General features: G+C 63.3%; 4 protein-coding genes across 4 annotated transcripts in view; 2 read left to right on the forward strand and 2 right to left on the reverse strand.

The window, feature by feature from the left end:
- CHLRE_08g363267v5 (uncharacterized protein) overlaps positions 1-667 on the reverse strand; it is an 8006-nt gene extending 7339 nt beyond the window's left edge. The window contains exon 1 of the mRNA XM_043064863.1: positions 614-667. The gene's annotated coding sequence lies outside the window, so the exon portion shown is untranslated. The remainder of the gene's footprint in view (positions 1-613) is intronic.
- Positions 668-887: 220 nt separating this feature from the next.
- CHLRE_08g363283v5 (uncharacterized protein) lies at positions 888-2199 on the forward strand. Its single transcript, XM_043064864.1, has 3 exons — positions 888-1129; positions 1271-1324; positions 1466-2199. The coding sequence occupies exons 1-3, from the start codon at positions 1086-1088 to the stop codon at positions 1611-1613; spliced, it is 246 nt and encodes an 81-aa protein (XP_042921865.1). The 5' UTR covers positions 888-1085; the 3' UTR covers positions 1614-2199.
- Positions 2200-4293: 2094 nt separating this feature from the next.
- Positions 4294-8157, reverse strand: CHLRE_08g363300v5 (uncharacterized protein). The gene is made up of 5 exons (XM_001696053.2): positions 7712-8157; positions 7451-7589; positions 6195-6709; positions 5512-5641; positions 4294-5143 (listed from the first exon to the last, which is right to left on the reverse strand). Exons 1-5 carry the CDS (start codon positions 7970-7972, stop codon positions 4938-4940), a joined length of 1251 nt encoding a protein of 416 aa, XP_001696105.2. The 5' UTR covers positions 7973-8157; the 3' UTR covers positions 4294-4937.
- A 110-nt stretch (positions 8158-8267) lies between these two features.
- CHLRE_08g363350v5 (uncharacterized protein) lies at positions 8268-12997 on the forward strand. The gene is made up of 9 exons (XM_043064865.1): positions 8268-8803; positions 9064-9161; positions 9250-9313; positions 9685-9855; positions 10087-10337; positions 10573-10609; positions 11344-11538; positions 11815-12147; positions 12396-12997. The coding sequence occupies exons 1-9, from the start codon at positions 8498-8500 to the stop codon at positions 12666-12668; spliced, it is 1728 nt and encodes a 575-aa protein (XP_042921866.1). The 5' UTR covers positions 8268-8497; the 3' UTR covers positions 12669-12997.
- The last annotated feature ends 2807 nt before the right edge of the window (positions 12998-15804 follow it).

Here is a 15804-nt window from a genome sequence, read left to right on the forward strand (position 1 = left end):
AAGAAGCGCGGTCGGGCACTTGTGCGGTCGCCGCGCAGGCGCTAGGGCCGTCCGTGCGCCCCTCAACGTGTGGGGTGGCCAGGCGCCCGGCCACGGCGTGGCCAGAGCACGTTGAGTTCCGCCGGCCAGAGCGACGGTAAGGCATGCTCACTGCTGGAGCTTGACACAGAGGCTCGGTCCGGCGCGGCGCAGGGGCACCGGCGCATGGGAGTGGCCCGCGCCCCGCCGCAGCAGGCACACGCCATCACGCCCCCCACGCACGGATCTTGCATGCAGCCACACCCGCCTTGTGTACGCCGGCCCGCCCCGCGTCCCCACGCCAGCGCATCCCCTGTGGGCACCACCGGAAGCCGGAAGCCACACCCGTGTCGCGTTGCACGCCCGGCCAATGACCCATGATGCGCCGCGCAGTGAGGTGCAGTGAGCACTGGCTGGCTGGCCGGCTGGCGGGACGTGGGTGGGATTTTGAGCGGGGGACAAGGCCGCACTGCCATGACCCTCCTGCGTCGCGGACATCATGACCTTCAGACTCCTTTACTCTCATGCTTCGGAGTGCTGTCAGCCTGAGCAAGCCCCTGCCAGCTCGGAGCCCAGCCTTGAGCTCGGTTCGCACCCGTGGGCTGGGCACCGCCCTAGGGGCGTCTGTGTTTGGTCTGCTCGGCTGTGGGATGGACCTGGTGGCCGCTTGAGATGCTCGGGGAAAGGTCTGTATGCTCGTGGGTCAAGGAGGGGGCAGCATTGGGGCTCAGCGGGCCCGGCACAGGCAGCCGCGGCATGGCGAGGGCAGCGTGCCACGGCACGACCTGGCACAGCTTTGTCGCGATGCTGGCCACGGGTGCGACAAATTGAAAATACACATATACTATCCAGCCAGGCAACGCGAGCATCTCACAGCGTGACGGCAATTGTCCGGAGTTGATTTTGCAATTCTCGCGCGGCCGACTCTTGCGCGAGCTGCTGAGGGGCAGGCCAAAAGTCGCCACTTTCCTGGCGTCGGTTCCTCCATTCCCCTATTAGCATATGGCTGGGCCCAAATGACCGCAAACAAGCCACCTTGAAGTGGGGGTAGCCCGAATCCTAACGAAATGCGGACTCGCCAAACATGTCGGCACGCCCGCACACGCGCCAGGTGTGCGCGCCTTGCCCAGCCAGCTGGCTCTTATCACGCGCATATACATACATAGCTGAAAGAAGCGCCGTCGGGCATTTGTGCGGTCGCCGCGCAGGCGCCAGGGCCGTCCGTGCGCCCCTCAACGTGTGGGGTGGCCAGGCGCCCGGCCACGGCGTGGCCAGAGCACGTCGAGTTCCGCCGGCCAGAGCGACGGTAAGGCATGCTCACTGCTGGAGCTTGACACAGAGGCTCGGTCCGGCGCGGCGCAGGGGCACCGGCGCATGGGAGTGGCCCGCGCCCCGCCGCAGCAGGCACACGCCTCCACTCCCCCCCCCGCACGGATCTTGCATGCAGCCACACCCGCCTTGTGTACGCCGGCCCGCCCCGCGTCCCCACGCCAGCGCATCCCCTGTGGGCACCACCGGAAGCCGGAAGCCACACCCGTGTCGCGTTGCACGCCCGGCCAATGACCCATGATGCGCCGCGCAGTGAGGTGCAGTGAGCACTGGCCGGCTGGCGGGACGTGGGTGGGATTTTGAGCGGGGGACAAGGCCGCACTGCCAGGAACATCCAGCGTCGTGGACATCATGACCTTCAGACTCCTTTACTCTCATGCTTCGGAGTGCTGTCAGCCTGAGCAAGCCCCTGCCAGCTCTGGGCCCAGCCTTGAGCTCGGTTCGCACCCGTGGGCTGGGCACCGCCCTTGGGGCGTCTGTGTTTGGTCTGCTCGGCTGTGGGATGGACCTGGTGGCCGCTTGAGATGCTCGGGGAAAGGTCTGTATGCTCGTGGGCCAAGGAGGGGGCAGCATTGGGGCTCAGCGGGCCCGGCACAGGCAGCCGCGGCATGGCGAGGGCAGCGTGCCACGGCACGACCTGGCACAGCTTTGTCGCGATGCTGGCCACGGGTGCGACAAATTGGAAATACACATATACTATCCAGCCAGGCAACGCGAGCATCTCACAGCGTGACGGCAAATGTCCGGAGTTGATTTTGCAATTCTCGCGCGGCCGACTCTTGCGCGAGCTGCTGAGGGGCAGGCCAAAAGTCGCCACTTTCCTGGCGTCGGTTCCTCCATTCCCCTATTAGCATATGGCTGGGCCCAAATGACCGCAAACAAGCCACCTTGAAGTGGGGGTAGCCTGAATCCTAACGAAATGCGGACTCGCCAAACATGTCGGCACGCCCGCACACGCGCCAGGTGTGCGCGCCTTGCCCAGCCAGCTGGCTCTTATCACGCGCATATACATACATAGCTAAAAGAAGCGCGGTCGGGCATTTGTGCGGTCGCCGCGCAGGCGCCAGGGCCGTCCGTGCGCCCCTCAACGTGTGGGGTGGCCAGGCGCCCGGCCACGGCGTGGCCAGAGCACGTCGAGTTCCGCCGGCCAGAGTGACGGTAAGGCATGCTCACTGCTGGAGCTTGACACAGAGGCTCGGGCCGGCGCGGCGCAGGGGCACCGGCGCATGGGAGCGGCCCGCGCCCCGCCGCAGCAGGCACACGCCATCACCCCCCCCCCCCGCACGGATCTTGCATGCAGCCACACCCGCCTTGTGTACGCCGGCCCGCCCCGCGTCCCCACGCCAGCGCATCCCCTGTGGGCACCACCGGAAGCCGAAAGCCACACCCGTGTCACGTTGCACGCCCGGCCAATGACCCATGATGCGCCGCGCAGTGAGGTGCAGCGAGCACTGGCCGGCTGGCGGGACGTGGGTGGGATTTGAGCGGGGGACAAGGCCGCACTGCCATGACCCTCCTGCGTCGCGGACATCATGACCTTCAGCCTCCTTTCCTCTCATGCTTCTGAGTACTGTCCGCCTGAGCAAGCCCCTGCCAGCTCTGGGCCCAGCCTTGAGCTCGGTTCGCACCCGTGGGCTGGGCACCGCCCTAGGGGCGTCTGTGTTTGGTCTGCTCGGCTGTGGGATGGACCTGGTGGCCGCTTGAGATGCTCGGGGAAAGGTCTGTATGCTCGTGGGCCAAGGAGGGGGCAGCATTGGGGCTCAGCGGGCCCGGCACAGGCAGCCGCGGCATGGCGAGGGCAGCGTGCCACGGCACGACCTGGCACAGCTTTGACGCGATGCTGGCCACGGGTGCGACAAATTGGAAATACACATATGCTATCCAGCTAGGCAACGCGAGTATCTCACAGCGTGACGGCAAATGTCCGGAGTTGATTTTGCAATGCTCGCGCGGCCGACTCTTGCGCGAGCTGCTGAGGGTCAGGCCAAAAGTCGCCACTTTCCTGGCGTCGGTTCCTCCATTCCCCTATTAGCATATGGCTGGGCCCAAATGACCGCAAACAAGCCACCTTGAAGTGGGGGTAGCCCGAATCTTAACGAAATGCGGACTCGCCCAACATGTCGGCACGCCCGCACGCGCGCCAGGTGTGCGCGCCTTGCCCAGCCAGCGATCTCATATCACGCGCATATACATACATAGCTGAAAGAAGCGCGGTCGGGCATTTGTGCGGTCGCCGCGCAGGCGCTAGGGCCGTCCGTGCGCCCCTCAACGTGTGGGGTGGCCAGGCGCCCGGCCACGGCGTGGCCAGAGCACGTCGAGTTCCGCCGGCCAGAGCGACGGTAAGGCATGCTCACTGCTGGAGCTTGACACAGAGGCTCGGGCCGGCGCGGCGCAGGGGCACCGGCGCATGGGAGTGGCCCGCGCCCCGCCGCAGCAGGCACACGCCATCACGCCCCCCACGCACGGATCTTGCATGCAGCCACACCCGCCTTGTGTACGCCGGCCCGCCCCGCGTCCCCACGCCAGCGCATCCCCTGTGGGCACCACCGAAAGCCGAAAGCCACACCCGTGTCACGTTGCACGCCCGGCCAATGACCCATGATGCGCCGCGCAGTGAGGTGCAGTGCGTGAGCACTGGCCGGCTGGCCGGCTGGCGGGACGTGGGTGGGATTTTGAGCGGGGGACAAGGCCGCACTGCCATGACCCTCCTGCGTCGCGGTCATGATGACCTTCAGACTCCTTTCCTCTCATGCTTCGGAGTGCTGTCCGCCTGAGCAAGCCCCTGCCAGCTCTGGGCCCAGCCTTGAGCTCGGTTCGCACCCGTGGGCTGGGCACCGCCCTAGGGTCGCCTGTGTTTGGTCTGCTCGGCTGTGGGATGGACCTGGTGGCCGCTTGAGATGCTCGGGGAAAGGTCTGTATGCTCGTGGGCCAAGGAGGGGGCAGCATTGGACCCCATTCCATTTTCCATCGCACTCCCGTTCCCTCCGCCCTAGCGCACCCGGAATTAAGCGTCACACTCCCAGACCCAGGTATCCATCCGGAACCCATGCGCACATCATCGCCAAGACATACGCATGCTCCATGCCACACACCACATAGGTATTTGCCCGCACAACATCCTAGCAACGTCGATTGCGCCACTAGCGTCACACGACTTCCACGTGCGGCCGCCGCCCTCCTTCCATGCTGCCACACCTCTGCAGCACCCACCGCCTGTATGCATGCAATCCTCACACGCAACTCTATTCCCTGTGTCACACAGTGGGCATGCCTACTAGCTCACACGCAATGGTTGTAGTATACAAACAATACAGTACAAAACGAATGAGGAAAGAAAAGAAAACAAGAAAGATGCCGGTCCGGCCCTACCCTCGCCACGTGCCAACCAGCCATGCAGGCGGGTCTGCTGTGCTCTCCCACAGCACACCCAACTCCATGCTACCTCGTGCGCCCCCTTCCCCACATACTCTAGGCTGGGAACCTAACTAGCCAGCCCCCTCCACCTTCAGAGCCCCCCCTCCAGCCTCTCCCACCCCGCCCACACCTCCTTTTCCACCCTGCCTCCTGCAGCCCACCCGCCTCACGCCACCTCACGCCCACACGTACTCCACGGGCCCCGCATCCTCGCCCATGGACGCCGCCGGCGTGTTGCCGTCGCTGAGGCGGCAGCGCACCAGCGCCCTCAGCGCCGCGGTGCCGCCCGCAATCTCCAGCTCCTCCAGGCGCGAGTACTCGAGGAAGGCGTTGGAGTAGCGCTCGGCCAGTGCCACACACATGCCCGCTGCCTTGATGGAGCCTGACAGGGTGGGTGGGAAGGGTGGAACAGGGCGGGAAGGGTGGGTGGGTTGGCGGCAAATTGGAAGGAGTGAGGGGCCTCCCCTCCTCCCCTCCTCCCCAGCCTTGGATCGCTTCGGGTACTGGGTGTTGTTCACATTGGGCTTGGCGTTGAGCGCCTCCTCCTTTCCTCCTCCCTCCACGTCCTCCCTCCCTCCCCAGCTGTGTTGCTTGCTGTGCCTTGTTCCCACTGCCCTAGCCGTGTAACTCCCCTCCCCCCTCCCCCCAACACCTGTGTGTCCTGCGTCTTAGTGTCGCAGGTTTCTTACAAGGAACGGTGAAAACAACCCCCTTCCCGCCCCCCCTTCCACAACACACACACACACTCACCCCTGCTGCATCGCGCCAGGTCCAGCAGCTGGAACGTCTCCATCTCCAGCGATACCAGGTCGGGGTGCGCCGCCGCCAGCTCGCCCAGCAGCGCGGCGTTGCAGTCCTCGAAGTCGGAGCCGGTGCGGCCCTGCGGGGATTCCATTCATGATTACTTAACAAGTATTGGCGTAGCCAGAAACAGTAGTATAGCAGGCGCGTTGTTACGGATGTCCTCCAGCCGGGGTTGCGGCGGCGTGTTTGCATGTGAGCGCGTGTGCGTTGCGCGTGCGTAAGACGCCCCACGGGCCCAGGCAGCATGTAGAGGCACCCGATGCCTCGCTCTTGCTGCGTGGGGCTGGTCCCTCACACGCAGCCCTCCCACTCCCAGCACCCAGCCCTTAGCCCCTGGCTCCCCAGCCCCTTCAGCTGGGCACCTAGCGCTGCTGCCCTGGCGGCACACGACCCCTCCCTTACACCCAGGCCCCCCCTCGCAACCCACATCACCCCCACTCACCCACCCCAGCCCCAGCCCCAGCCCCCACACCACCCAGCCCCCCCAAAACACCCAACCCAACCCCTTTCCCCCCCCCCACACACACACAACACACACACACACACACACACACACCCAAGCCCACACCCACACCCACCCACAACCACACCCACACCCACACATACACATACACATACACACGCCTCACCTGACTGCTGTAGAAGCTGTCCGCGCTGGCGTTGAGCCCCTGCACCACCCGCCCCGGCCCCACCACCGCCGTCGCCTCCGCCGTCAGCAGCGCCGCCAGCTCCCCGTCCGCCGGCACCGGCAGAGACACCATGTACGGCCGGGCGCCCGCCGCCGCGCCGCTGCCGTACGAGTAAGACAGCCCGCCGCCGTTACTGTTGCCAAACCCGTTGCCGTTGCCGTTGGCGGCGGTTAAGCCGCCGTGGCCCGCTGCATGGTGCTGCAGCTGCGCCTGCTCCTGCTCTTTCTGGAACGCCAACGTCCAGTAGTCCGAATCCCGCCGGATCCCGATCGACCCGTGGGACGCGATGAGCAGGTCTCCCAGCTTGGCGGGCCGCTGTACGGCGCCGCACGTGCCCAGCCGTACGATTGCCATCTGGCCGCGTACGACAGCGCGGTTTTCCCGTACGACGAAGTCCATGTTGGGCATGCCCATGTGCGTGCTCACGATGCTGACCGGCTCGCCCTCAAAACGCCCTGTGCGGAGGGGGAGGGGGAGGGGGGGGGGAGCAAGGCAGGGCGGCGGGTGGGGTTGGAAAGAGGGAAGGGAAGGGAGGCAAGAGGGCAGGATGAGCGGTTGAGGGGCGCGAAGCGTATGGGCGGCGCTACGGCAGTCCTGCGCAAGTCAGGTGCAGTCTGGCGTGGTATGGTGCGGTCTGGTGTGGATAATGCGGTAGGTGACTGCAGCAGAAGCGCATCTGCCAGCAAGCAGTGCTGTGCGCCCTCCCTCGCTCCTCGCCGCCCCCCCCCCTCTGCCTCCCCACCAAGTGCGGTCGTCCGACCATGGCCCCTGCTGCTCCTCTCACTGCCCGCGGCGGACCTGGGTCCCAAGCGCCGCTGCTGTTGCGACCCCGGTGCGCGTACCCCGGTACGTGAGGAAGTCAAGAGGCACCCGGGGAAGACCGCGTGCCGAACCCCATCATAGGTGTACCCTCCCTATGCCCGACTCCGGGCCGGCTGCATCCCAACCACGGCAAGGCTCCAACACTTAAGGTATTGATTGGACAGCCACGCCTTGGATAGTCATACCCATAGCCATACCCATACACATTGCGGCTGCGAACCATGCTTTGATATGAGTGGGTTCGCGTCCAGTGATCTGAGAGAAACCCTAGTCGTGCGTGAGTGTGAGCCCCCACCGGACATGCGCCATTTCCACCCAGCCCCTTGCGTCACTAGAGCCAGTGCAATCACTATGTGCAGTAACCTTTGCCGCACCTGTAATAGTCAAAAAGCCGCGACTAGAAATGCGTTCGAAGAGCGGCTTGCCCGGGGCAGGGGGGTCCAGGAGCGTGCTGAGAAGCTGGGCTCTCCCCACAGAGCCCACAGACAGGATTCGCGGTGCCACCTCGCCTTCCTGTGACGCGGTTGCACGCATAAGACATTAATGCCCGACGAGTGCACAGATGGAGGTTGAGGGGCTCGTAGCGCTGCGAGACGCAGGCGCGAGCAATTGCGGACTTGAAGCTGCAAACTGACCTTTGTCCCGAGGTGATAGGTCCTCCCCTCCACGTCCGTTGGGAAGTTTGCATTGGTGTACGTCGGCTTATGTCTCCCAATAACTGCGATCGGGGGCTCGGGCGAGCCCGCGTGTGCGCGCGGGATTACGAGGACGTCTGGCGATCGCTCGCAGCGCTGACGTGTGGGTGCTGACAAAGCTGCATACTTGATGCTAGACACCAGTCCTTGGCGTGAGCTACGCGGGGTCAACCCCGCGCCCTGGCTTCTGGAGTTCAGCATCCTTCAACTTGGCGTGTAAGTAGCAAGTGCTTTAGGTAAATGTTGGATTTATATTGTTAAATCGACCTGAGCTGCCGAAAATGTACAATGCGATAGGAGAACGTCCCGTGAGCCATAAACGATTCCCTAGGTGCCAGCGAGCTTCATGGAGTGAAACCCAGCTTATCAACGGCTCTAGATAATACTTTACAAAAGCAGCAGCATACTGGGACCTTAGCACAACCGCTTGTGGGCGTTACGTGGTTTTCATTCCGATGACGCGCTTCCGCTGAGCGCGACGCAGTGAATGGGTGAATTACAAGTGCAAACATTTCTGGACACTCCCGAGACTGGTTTTGTTGATATCGCGCAAACTAGGGTTCAGCGCAGCGGTTGGACAGAACAAGGCCTTTCGCTGGAACGTGCGCACGGGCTCTTGCACTGTGCGCAAGGCTAGCTGTATGCCTGCATCCATAAAATTTAATCAATTTGGCGTAGCGCTGGTTCCATAGCCCCTCGGCCGAAGGCGCTTTGCCCTCCAAGAACATGGGTGGGGCGAAGCGCCGGCGCGGCGCAACTGCAGAGGATCCCGAAACACCGGGCGACCAGGATGGCGCCCTGCTGCCGAGCGGCACCGAGGAAGCCGGCCCGGCGCCGAAGGCACTGCGGCGCTCCGAGCGCGTGAGGTCAAGGGCCGAAGCGGCGGCGCTGGGTGCCGCGGCCGCGGCAGCAGCTGCAGCCGCAGAGCCGGCGCCGGAAGTTTCGGACGAGCACACCCCCGAGCCCGAGGCCGCCGAGCCCGACGCGCCGGTGACGCCGCAGCCGCCCAAGGAGAAACGGCCCTGGAATCGGGTGCGTATACGTGCACGGGAATTGGGTGCGTGTCAGTCGCGCGCATGGCGATGGGCGGTCGAGAGCGGCAGCCACAGTCGCGTACGTTACCGGTACAGATGCGATCAAGTGGCGGGGCCGATCAAATCTTGCATCCCTTGGCCCTTGGCTCCTCTTATGTAATCCAACGTGGTCATCGCCCGTTTGACCTGTGAATTGCGCCGCCCCCATCTCCACACACACGCACACACGCTAACCCCCCCTCCCGCCCCCCGGCGCAGCGCATCTGTACGGCGCACGCCATGGCGCGGTACGGCCTGACCCGCCGGGAGCTGGACGAGCTGAGGGACGTGCAGCTGCGACCCAACCCGTACTACAGGTAGCAGGGTGGTCGCATTCTACGTCACGGGCTCGCTAACTGCGGCAGCAGGTTCCTTTAGTAACGGTGCAACCAATGCAATCTTCAGATCGGCGGCGCCCATGCGCATGTACCTACAGCGCGAGGTCAAGGCGCTGCACGAGAAGAAGCAGGTGTGGGCGCCTGGGGCGGGTGCAGGTGTGGGCACGAGGTGTGGGGTGCAGGTGGGGCAGGGGGCTCAAGTCGGGAATGTGTGCCAGCCGTACGTGCAATGCATCCGCGCCATGGGAGCTCACGCATTGCGCACGTGTGTGTGTCACCGTGCGTGTTGGCCCCGACTTCTGGAGCACATGTCCCCGACCCCACATGGCTGACCAGCGCCGCTCCCCCGTGTCCCCATTCGCCACACGACCCTTGCTAGCGTGGTGCCCTGGCCCCCTGGGTATTGAGTCGGCACTGTGGCTGAAGCACTCACACACAGGCTTTGTTTTCCTTGTGCTCTTAAATACACACGCACATAACACAAACACGCTGTGGTCCTCAGGAGCGGCTGCGCTACGAGGCCGCGCACGCTGAGGAGACCGCGGCGGCCCGGGAGGAGGAGGCGCGGCGGCGGCGCGAGGCGGCCAAGCAGGCGGCGAGGGCCAAGGTGGAGCCGCTGAAAAGGCCGGCGGCGGGCGACACCGTGCCTGCAGGCAACACGCCGCTGCCGCAGGTGCGGATCGAAGGCTGCAAATGTGGATTGCGGATTGCGGATTGCGGGCTGTGGGAGCAGGGGCCTTTGGGCTGAAGACACATAGGCAGGGCGCTGGGGTTGGGTATCTTGAGCCAAAGCTGGGGATGGGGTGTCACACGCACGCGCCTTCCCCTTGTTACAAGCTACGCTGGTTAGTCATTTCTGCCATGCGATGCCGGTGGCGTTGTGATGTTCTATTTCCACAAGTAGGAGCTGTGGGCCGTGGTTTTCCAGCGGCTGGCGGCGACGCTGGAGCCTCAGGGAGGCGTGCGCGGCCCCGGCGTGGTCACAGTGGATATCGTGTTTGCGGGCCTGGCCTGTCGCGACATGTTCATTGCGTCGCGGGCGGGGCTGGAGGCGCTGGCGGAGGAGGTGGCGGCCAAGCGGCACTTGGACATGCAGATGGAGCCGGCGCGGTCGCTCATGGCGGGGGGAGCGGGTTCGGGCGTGGACTGGGACCGGTGGGTATGCTTGTTTGCAGGTATGCGAGGATGGCCTACAGGTGCAATGCTTGCTTCAGTAGGTTAGCTTATGAGTCTCCGACGTTGCATTGTGCCAGAATGGAGTTTGCTATGGCGGCGAGCGGCAAGGCCAGCCAGGTGCGGCGGCTGCCATACGGACCGATACCGTACCACCGTACTGTGCTTCAGCCACACACGTGACGCCTGGCCCTTTCCCCCATCCTAATTACTGCAGGTGGGACAAGCTGCTGCGGACACCCATGTCCTGCAAGGTAAGCCCCGACGCATGCGCGAGAACACGCACACGCATATGTATGTGTGGTGTGTGTGTGGGGGGGGGGGGGGGGTTTGACAAAGATGATGCCTCGTGAAAATGGGGGCCTGGGCCAGGATGACGCATATAAGCACGCATGTACGTAGAGGTTACAACACGGAGGGGTGGGCAGTATGGGATATACTGGGGCGGGGCGGCTGGGCGGCCCGAACCCGACCCGACCGCATGCCCCGCCTGAGCATGCCACAATGCCCACCCCTCAAGGGTTGTAAGTAGCTTATACCCCGGGATGGGACCCGAGGGCAAGCAATTAGACTCAGCAACACGCGAGAACGAACGCGATTTACGATCTTAAGCTGGCGGGGCGGGCAGTATGGGGGTGGGGCGGGCAGTATGGGGGCGGGGCGGGCAATATGGGCGCGGGGCGGGCAACATGGGGGCGGGGCGGGCAATACGGGTCAAACGTTGACCAACCGCCAACCGCCATATTGTGCGAGCCGGGGACTAGTGAACTGCGAGCCTGGTCAACCATGTATGGGTGGTCAGCCATGTAACAAACCAGTACGTGATATATTTTGCGCCAGTAACCAGCGCCCAAGGGGCCTCCCGGGTTATAAGAGTATCATGTGCGATACGTTGTCGAGTACCAGATGCAAGTACCGTAACGTGAGTGCGCTGGGCATCAGCTCCATGCGACTGCTTGCTTCTCGCATCTATCCCACACGTACGCAGGTGCCGGAGCTCAAGTCCGCGTGCAAGGAGATGGGGGAAATGGTCAGCGGCACCAAGCCCGAGCTGGTGGTCCGGCTGCTGGCCCACTTCGGCCTACCTGACGGCCGCCGCTGCCCCGTGCCGCTGCGGCTGTGGCTGGCGCTGCGGCAAGAACGCAACAGCTACGCCCGGCCCAGCCCAAGAAATAACACTCAGGTGAGGCCGCGGTGTCATTTTGAGGCGAAGCTCTTGACTGCGGTAGCGTGTTGAGGCTAGCTTTTAGTTGCGGTGGCATGTCAAGCTTAGCTCTGGTCTCTGGCTAGGACCCAGTGTGTCTGCTGCATTTTAGCGTGCGTGTACCGCCTCACCTGCGCAACCTGCATCTATACCCGCCACGTTGCCTCGTGCTACTAACGCCCCATCTGCCGCACGTACGCCTTACCCGCTGGTCTGCCGCACGTACGCCTTGCCCGCTGCCTTGCCCGCTTGCAGATTGCTCTGGCGCTGAAGGACCTGTCGGAGGCGGGTGACCACACGGCAGCCGGCGCCCTGGGCTGCAGCGCTCTACTCACATTCAGGCGCCTGCTCGCCCGGGCGTACGGCGACACGGCGGGGCTGATGGCGGCGCACCGGGCGTGTCTGCCGCGTCTGGCGGAGATTCGGGCAGAGCGGGCGCGGCGGGCGGAGGAGGAGCGGCGCGCGTTTGAGGAGCAGAGGCGGCGGCGGGCCGAGGAGCAGCGGCAGATCCTGCAGGAGCGGTGGCAGCAAGCGTACCGGCGGCAGCAGGAGCTGCACGAGCTGAGGGCGGCGGCAGGCCAAGGCCAGGTAGGGCGAGCAGGGGCCGAGCTGTCGCAGCAGGTGCAGTGATGGCGTCCTGTTCGAGGGATAAGGACAGACGGGGGCGCCGAGCAGTACGGCATGTCGGATTGTTTGGTGTTGCTTTCATCAGCTTTTCGTGCGCGCGTCGCGATCCCGGGCGCAGCATGCATGTCGCCGGCTGTCGCTGTGGTGATACCCCAGAGGCTCAGGTAGACCGTAGCCATCGATGCGGTCCCTATCTCTGATCACTGCAGGGAGCGCGTGCGCCGCACTCATCCGAGGGGGTAAAGGCTCCGCACCACGCCGCGGGACGCCTGGTGGGCGGCCGCCGCAGTGCACCTGCGGCTCCACAGCTTCACCCTACTGCACACTGCTGCTGTGCGGTCAGTGCTGCAGACGGGCGACCAAAAAGGAGCCCTGCCCGCGGCATGGCTGAAGGCATCAGGATGTATGGCGCTATCCGGCGCGCTGACAGAGGGAAGTACAGTGCAGACGGTGTAACAGTTTGCGGCAGGGGTTTGCATTGAGGTGTTGTGACGAGGTTGAGATGTTGAGTTGGGCACCGGGCCGCTGGGCCAGGATGTGAGTTACAGCGGGCCGAGACGTGAGTTGCACAGGGCCAAGTGAGTGCTTTGGTGGCGTTGGGACAGGGATTATGCAAAGCTAAGGATTGGGCTTGCAATAGTGTAGGACGTGCGCTTCAGGCCCACCCCATACGAATTGCGCCGGCAGTCTACCTGTTGCGTTCAGTTGAGTCAACTTGAGTGCGTGGGAGGCCTGATTCGGGCCCCACAGACGTGCAAACGGCCCAAACGGGGGCCCTACGAAAATCTTCCATGCAAGCCAAGGCCCGGTGTTGTATATTTGAGGACAGCTTGTGAAGACAGCGTTTGTGGTAAAGAATGCGGATGTTACAGAGGGGACAGTCCCAGCACCCGAAGACGCCGAGCCATCACATGCTATCAGGGCCCAACATGACTCCACCAACCCCGACTTTGCTGCAAACCCTCCCGCAGGCAAAGTCCGTGTGACTCCGCGCACAGTGAGTCCTAGCCAAGCCTCAACCCGCCAGAGCCCCACCGCTGTGCCTCAACGTCACAAGCCTAGGCACAGAAGTGCCGGGAAACGTCTAGGCCGCAGGACACACGCAAAGCGCACGCACTAACCAGGGCGCAAGCGTCCAGGTACTAGAACGGTCGCCCACGCGTGCAACCTGCCCACACACAAGGCCACCAACCACGCACAACCTCTCACGGCGAGGGAGGCGGGGAATCAGCGTCATACGGCAAGCGCAAAACCATACATGCCATCACCAACAGCCCGAGAGATGAAAGGATGCGCAGACGGCACAGTGTCCCAACCCTTCGGCCTGATACCCAAAGTCACAAACGTCTGGAGCCGACCCCAGAAGTGGTAAAGGCCCAAGTTAGGAGCCTATGAAGAACCTGACCGCGTGGACGCCCCAAACGAGGCGCCCCCATCGCAGCTCGCCCACCCCTCTGCCTGCATGGTCATGGTTGGCTTGCCCCTTCCCCCGAGGGGGGAGGGGCAATAGCCATTGCGGTCGCATCGAGCTCGCCGCGGGGGGCCCTCCCGGTTATTACAGTTTTGTCCAGTCACGTTACTTCCCGCGAAGTGCACTGGCCAGCACGCCCCGTTGCTCCAGTCAAAATGCGTGCTAATTTTAAGAAGCTGTTCACTGTACTTGTGGCGACGCATAACTTTGCAAAAACAAGTGAAATGGCGAGGAATTGGTATAACGCACAAGTACCGATGCAGTGCTAGAGTACAAGCGTGGTGTATGTTACGTTGTTTGTGACATTTAGCGAGCAGGCGCCCGGCGATAGACGAGGGAATCGGAGGCATTGGAGGATCCGGCCCTCCGACACTTAAATCCTCGCGCGAAATACAGCGCCCCACTGAACTGATAAGCGCTTTCCATTCTTCATGCGCGATAATGACTGGTACTATGCTCGTAGCCCGCACCAGTCGCATACTCCCGCGAGGCCCACGGCTGTGCCCTGATCCTCTCGCCACTCTCGGCCCCCTTCCGCCCGTGTCCCCCCCACCCACCCGATAGGCGCCCCGTGCTGATCAGATCAGCGCTAAGACCATGACTACTAATGCGAGATCATGGATGTGCCAATGCGTTGGTCTTCCTAGAAAATCGCTGTACTACCCCCTTGCACCACCCCTCCATTGGCAGGAGGGTAGGAAATCCGAAAAGTTGCCGGTGGCCTCTGGTTGTAAGGGTGAGCCGGGTACCCTGCCAAGCCAAATTTGGCTGCGTGCGCGGGGGTTTGAAGCTGCCTGGGGCGGGTCGCCGCGGCAGTCCAGATGCCTGCGCTAGGCAATTTTCCCACCCTCCGCATTGGCTTGGGCTGGTAACTGCCCCCCCGCTGCCCCCCCCCTCTTACACCGCGGGCGGGGCGCCTGAGGGGGGAGGGGCAAGCCGGGGTACTGCGTAGCGGTAGGGGCTTTAGCACCTTCAGCACGTTATAAAGGACAAGTGTGTGGCTTAAGTTATGGCGGATACTGCCACAAAACGTAGCAGCGACAGCCTTCGGTTTGGCACCTGCCCCTGCACCGCCCACGTAGATGCCGATGTGGATCTTCGGCCTCGTGTGGTAACAGGGCTCACAGGCCTTCCGCGGGGGGGATTGTAGATACCAGCCCAAAAGGAAGCCAAAGCCAAGGGGGAGGGGGAGGGGCAACTCTGAGCGCTACTGACAAAGACTAGCAGCGACAGCGGAAAGTAATATGGAACATTTCTCTCGGGACATGGCTGGGAAGTGCAGCGCTCTGACACAGCAGCGTGGTGGCTAGAGAGGAGCACTTTATTGATAGTGCGGGGCGGTGTGCGGCAATCCTGCTTACGAGTGCATGCACGCACGCATGCACACACGCACGGACAGAGGTGTTCCTGGTGGGCTTCGCCGCCCTACATCGCTGCGCTCCAGGAGCTCAGCCCACTAAAGATCTCGGTCTGGGTGTGCTGCTTCTCGGTCGGCGGGGCAAGGGGAGCCACGTGGGGAACTTGGTCGCAATGGGTCGCAAGACAGGTGCTTATGTGTGGTCTCGGTGGGATGTGGGTGGGGTCTCGGCCACGGGTCTCGCGCCGGCTCACACTCTTGCACAGGCAGTGTTCTAGGGCCCGATGTGGAGACATGGCGGCTAGGCCATGGAAAAGAACACCAGGCCTGTCACACGGCGCATGTAGGGGCGTCCTAGGGCATCTCCCCAGCCACCAGGAGGCCTCTGGACAGGCCCGAATCAGAAGCAGCCATTCATATGACACCATTCGGGAAGCTTTCGGGTTCACATCGTCAGTCCTGGTGAGCGCGACTTTGTTAACCAATCAACCACTGCATGTCCGGCGCGGAACGCTCTGAGCCCCAATCCAAAGGCGCAACGTATGTTAAGGAACAATAATGGCATGTTAATGTGTCTAGGCTGAGTCGGGATGTAGGGAATTCGCGCGGTCGCGGCACTGAGTCCGACCGGTTGCAAGGTTTTTCAAAATTTTGAATTGTCGCAAATTAAGGGCTAATAAGACAAACCCACAAGTGCATTGCGTAGCAAAGTTTCGACAAAAACGGAAAGCTGAATCCAGAACCTCGCGAAAACGCTGGCTTCCATATTTGCTCGCAATGGGCACCGCCT

The sequence above is a fragment of the Chlamydomonas reinhardtii genome, chromosome 8 (assembly GCF_000002595.2).
Source record: "Chlamydomonas reinhardtii strain CC-503 cw92 mt+ chromosome 8, whole genome shotgun sequence".
Classification (NCBI taxonomy): domain Eukaryota; kingdom Viridiplantae; phylum Chlorophyta; class Chlorophyceae; order Chlamydomonadales; family Chlamydomonadaceae; genus Chlamydomonas; species Chlamydomonas reinhardtii.

Bases quoted from the DNA above. Each gene is read 5' to 3' on its own strand.
- CHLRE_08g363350v5 (XM_043064865.1), top strand. From the start codon at position 8,498: ATGGGTGGGGCGAAGCGCCGGCGCGGCGCAACTGCAGAGGATCCCGAA. The intron at 9,314-9,684 runs GTGTGGGCGCCT...TGTGGTCCTCAG, and splicing joins CGCTGCACGAGAAGAAGCAG to GAGCGGCTGCGCTACGAGGC. The intron at 10,610-11,343 runs GTAAGCCCCGAC...ACACGTACGCAG, and splicing joins GGACACCCATGTCCTGCAAG to GTGCCGGAGCTCAAGTCCGC.
- CHLRE_08g363300v5 (XM_001696053.2), bottom strand. From the start codon at position 7,972: ATGCTGAACTCCAGAAGCCAGGGCGCGGGGTTGACCCCGCGTAGCTCA. The intron at 6,710-7,450 runs GTGCGGCAAAGG...CCCTCCGCACAG, and splicing joins CGGCTTTTTGACTATTACAG to GGCGTTTTGAGGGCGAGCCG. The intron at 5,144-5,511 runs GTGAGTGTGTGT...CCACCCTGTCAG, and splicing joins CCTGGCGCGATGCAGCAGGG to GCTCCATCAAGGCAGCGGGC.
- CHLRE_08g363283v5 (XM_043064864.1), top strand. From the start codon at position 1,086: ATGCGGACTCGCCAAACATGTCGGCACGCCCGCACACGCGCCAG. The intron at 1,130-1,270 runs GTGTGCGCGCCT...TGGGGTGGCCAG, and splicing joins CACGCCCGCACACGCGCCAG to GCGCCCGGCCACGGCGTGGC. The intron at 1,325-1,465 runs GTAAGGCATGCT...TCTTGCATGCAG, and splicing joins TTCCGCCGGCCAGAGCGACG to CCACACCCGCCTTGTGTACG.